At 32.6% G+C, this 4,815-nt stretch overlaps 1 protein-coding gene across 1 annotated transcript; it reads right to left on the bottom strand.

Moving 5' to 3' along the window:
• Nucleotides 1-449: 449 nt before the first annotated feature.
• LOC141684684 (uncharacterized) lies at nt 450-4,519 on the bottom strand. Its single transcript, XM_074489764.1, has 4 exons — nt 3,978-4,519; nt 1,895-2,344; nt 933-1,233; nt 450-825 (listed from the first exon to the last, which is right to left on the bottom strand). Exons 1-4 carry the CDS (start codon nt 4,383-4,385, stop codon nt 689-691), a joined length of 1,296 nt encoding a protein of 431 aa, XP_074345865.1. The 5' UTR covers nt 4,386-4,519; the 3' UTR covers nt 450-688.
• Nucleotides 4,520-4,815: the final 296 nt, after the last annotated feature.

Raw genomic sequence — 4,815 nt, 5'->3', positions numbered from 1 at the left:
TCTTCTTTATCACTCAATGAAAGTTTTAAACAGTGTGGAGGATTGCATAGAGAGTTACAATTCGAGTGTACCATTTTCTTTCTTATAGAATAGTTTGTTGGCATCATTTGAATTATATGATGCGTTTTACCGACTGTTGAGGCCAATTAATTAAGCTTGGTTTGCTGGTGTTACCCTTATTTATTTTAGTACCTTTAAGTACCTGATTCAGCCATCAATTAAAAGAGTTCATACAACTTTTCTCTGCAACTCCTAATCAAACATATATAATTTTCTTGAATCTGCCTCTAGATTATTCAACTTTTGGACAATATTGATAACAATATATACCATCTCACCTCTTCATGTACAACAAATGAACAAAGTACAATACTAGGCCAGACTGCCGGAGTACAGTTTGCACATTGTTGATACTTTATTATATAAACGATAATTGAGAAAAATTAAAATAAAGGTAAACGAAGTGTTTAATTATATTGATTCAATGAAACAGATTACATCTCTAAGCCTTTATATAGGCTGTACAGCAAAAAAAATCACAATCCCTTATAAATTAAACAAGAGATATATATACAAGAGATTACACAAGTTTTAAGTGCCTCGCCTGGTAATACACAATTACAACATAGATTGATGTCATATTTAGACAAGAAGGTAAAGGTGTTTTTATCATCGTGTATAGAGAAGATCATGAAATACCAATTGTCTTGTTCAACAACCAGAGGGTAAGGGACATCTGAATCGCAAAAATAGTGTGGAGAGCTGTGCGGTCTAGCATGAATCCAAACACTGTAATCCCCGCTTTATTGTTCTCAAAGTATGTCACTGCCAAAAATTTTAACCAGGTTAGGCACATTGCTTTTCTAGATACAACTTGCATACAGGACGAATTTATCAGAATGATAGAAAAATTAGGTTTTGCTCATACTTACCAAGGGCTTGTCTCTTCTGGTACGATATTGTATGGGTCAATATTGGCGTCATATCTGTATTGTCTATATCATCTTCATCGCCTTCATCGTTGTCAGATCCCCAGTGACCGTCGATATAATTTATCATGGGTGAAGTAGCCTGAGAATTTAAAGTATCATTGTCAACGTCATCAAAGGAGTTGACTGTGGAACATGCGTGCCATTTTGCTGCTAGGCATGTAATAGCCTGTGCTCTGTGTGTGATTTTTGCAGCACTGCGTAGACATATGAAGAGTCCGGCCACCAGGGTCATTGAGGTTAACTGCAACATAATGTTTAATAAGTTATTATCAGATATCAGAGCAGTAAACAGAAACAAATTCATATCTTTTTCAACAAAAACCGGTACACAATAGATGGTGCTTAAAGATATTACTATACTAAGCAGCATCCTAGATTTGCTTTATATAGTGAATGCTCCTACTGGTTATGTCCACTTTAGACATGAAGAAAACAAGGTAGTGTATAGACTGAAAGGAAGGGACAAATGATTAAAATCGAAGCATCAAATGCTAAATCCTTTCATTTCCATCTAAAATGCCAAAATGGCCTTCTAAAGTAAAACTTGAAAGGAAATAGTACAAAACAGAAAACTTCGCAAATTAATACCTTCTTACATACTTCATTCTGGAGATAAAAAAATTACACATGTGATCTTTAACATTGACAAAAGAGTATTAAATGGTATCGTTTCAGATGCAATAGATACAGTTTTACACTCTTATAATTGCTACTGTGGGAGATGTTATACATACCAGCTTTAACATTGACAGAGTATTAAAGATTTAAGGCTAGTTGATACTAAGGATTCATAGCTTTGGATAACAATTTTATCTCTTCCGGGAACGTGGGTCTATATTCAATAGAAACATGTTAATAAATTGCAAGGCAATGAATTGATTATAAGAAGTAAGGAATATTACCGCAAGCTCTCCAGCATTAGAAATATTGACTTCAGAGCCAGTTTCTGTTGTAACAAGCAGAGAAGCAAACTGACTCGCAGTAACCAAGATCAGAGTCAACAAGATGAATACCCGGAACCTATGACTTATAATACGAAGATTTCTTCGGACTGTCAAGTGTTCAAGCAAGATTAATGCCACGTCAGATTCTTTATGGAAAAACTGAGCAAAGTCTTCCAACCTGAGTATCTGAAGGTAGCATATAAGTCGGAAAAGGACACATACAAGGAAGAATATTGATGTTCTGTACAACCACGAAGCTAGCAACAAAAAGCAAGCAACTGTGTTGCTCAAATAGGCATTTATAAAATAGGGAATCTGATTGCGTCCTGAAGTGAACCACCATATCTTATATACACAATCAGCAGCGAAGCAGGGAAGAACAAAAGAACACAACAGCTTCATTGATGTCTGCATAGAAAAAAAGATATTTTCATTTGTAAAAAGATTGGTACAAAAGAAATATATTAGTAAGCATTTGAGACGATACTATGATGTATTCTTTGTGTATAATATAGCAAGATACAGATATATGTAGTACATACATTTAAGGTGTTGAATAAACTTAGCTTACCTGTTGTGGCACATGTTACCAAATCGTTTAATTTATGAGACTACATGTAAGTCAGTTCAATAGTATAAACATTAAACAAGAGTATTTAGGCAATACAAGCTTCTGCAAATCTTTGTTGAATTTAAACAATCATGTCTATATATAATAATGCTAATGACATAATAAACTTTGGAGATTAGAAATATAGTTCTTATAGATCATGTCAACCAGACTAGAATTGATAGTTACTACTATTTCCTTGATCTTTCCTATAAAGTTTTAATTTAAACGTATATAGTTTTCATTTATGTAAACTATATTTTTAGCCTCAAGAGTACCAACTGTATTATATTCTAGGATGTCAATCTTGTGATTTATAATAGCAATTTCCACAGAACAATAATTATGGCTGCAACCAGATTTAAAAATCCTACCAGGATCCCGTGAACGAAATCTCTTCTTTCTTGATCAAAATTTACAACCACATCTCTTGTATTAGCAAAAAAATAAGAACTCAATTGTTCATCTTATGATGCTCAATCGCACATCAGTTACTGTTAAAAGTAAAGGAACCTTCTCTTACCCAATGAAACCACTACAATGATTATCTAATCTAGCCAAATGTTTTAATGGCTAATATGATTCCCTATTTAATATAATTAAAAAAACCTTCACGATGAAGTAAGTCTTATGACTCATTAGTAAACTGGGAAAGATTAAAAGTCCGCCAGAGGACTAATTAATTCTTTATACACATACATACACTCTGGTTGAGACCTCTGTGTTGAGACTTTCAAGGATGAGCGAATGATCTTAACAAATTATAATTACTAATTAGAGAACTCAAGTTCAAAAGGTTATAAAGTGTTGCCGAGCTCTATCCTTGTAACAAACATATGTCCTACTACACATGTGAATTCTTATATTTTTATACGTACTAAGCAAAATCACAAACTGATCTACGTTCTTATAGACCCCGACAAACAAGCTGGTTTCAAATTGGTTCAACATTAAGGTCTCTTGGTAACCTGGGACAATACAGTAAGAAGCAATCCCTAAAGAAGGTAACCACAATCATGCGTCCCTAGTTTTGCCTTTTATAATACGATTGTCAACTTTGTCATGCTAATCCTGATAAAATGTATAAAAAAATTTGCAATGATATAAGTTTTCATCTACCTAACTCACAACATGACATTAACATAAAATCTATAATATTCTGTAAAATTTAAAGTAGAGCATCTGAACCCCACAGCCCACAGGAACTAGTGAAAGACTTTAACTTTACTTCTTCAATCTTAAATTTCTACGAAAATGACATTCGTTAATCATTGAAAATTTAAACAATCGCTGAAATTCCCAATCCTGCTTTCACATAATCATTAACTAAAATGATTAAACACTAATACATAAAATTAAGAACTCCAAAATATATGATGATCATAAAGATTACGAAACAAAAGAAATAAAGATTTTGAACAAAAAACTCACATGAAGCTGCAGAGCATATCCTTTCTGAACCATATCACTAACACCATACAATTTATCAAGAAAAAGGAACCTTCTAAGACCATATTTTCTTGTAAAAGAAGATAAGCTAATGAAAGAGAGAATAGAAAAAACAGAGAGAGATAACTGCACAATAGAATCAAAAGGTCGTCTATGATTATGATCACAAGAATTGCACTGAAACACATAATGAGATAAGAGTGGAACACCAATAGCAAGAAGGCAAAAAATGGACCATGAAAGACTAGTTCTCCATATATTTGATTGATCAAGAAAAACCCATGTGAAAATATGTTTGAGATCATCAGATCCATCTTCAAGGGAGATTAATGTTGAGCTTTTTCTTACAAGACCCTGTTCTTGTTTTTGATAATCTTCACCTTGTTCCATGGAACTAAAGAGGTTGTTTGTTTGAGTGATGTGGAAGTTTGTGTTGATGTAAATTGTTTTGGGAGAGAGATGAGAAGAGAGGGAAGAGAAATGGTTTGATTGGGCTCGATTCTTGATCTTTGCATTTTATATTCACATTGCACAGGTACAAAGATACCTGCGAACGAAAAATTGTTAATCTGATAATTAATAATTGATTGAAATATTAATTAAATATATTAGAATGATACATAATGTTTAATTTAAAAACATCACTATAACTATATTAGTAACTAGTTTATGAAAAATATGTAGCAAGTAAATGGATTTTTAAAAATTGAAAGAGTAAGCGTTTTTTAATAATTAATTGGAGAATTAACCGACTAAAGATATAATTTTTAGAATAATGTACCTACCGATATATGAGGGGTGAAAAATTAAAATATCTATA

The sequence above is a fragment of the Apium graveolens genome, chromosome 9 (assembly GCF_009905375.1).
Source record: "Apium graveolens cultivar Ventura chromosome 9, ASM990537v1, whole genome shotgun sequence".
NCBI lineage: Eukaryota > Viridiplantae > Streptophyta > Magnoliopsida > Apiales > Apiaceae > Apium > Apium graveolens.
This window is presented reverse-complemented; position numbering and strand designations above follow the sequence as displayed.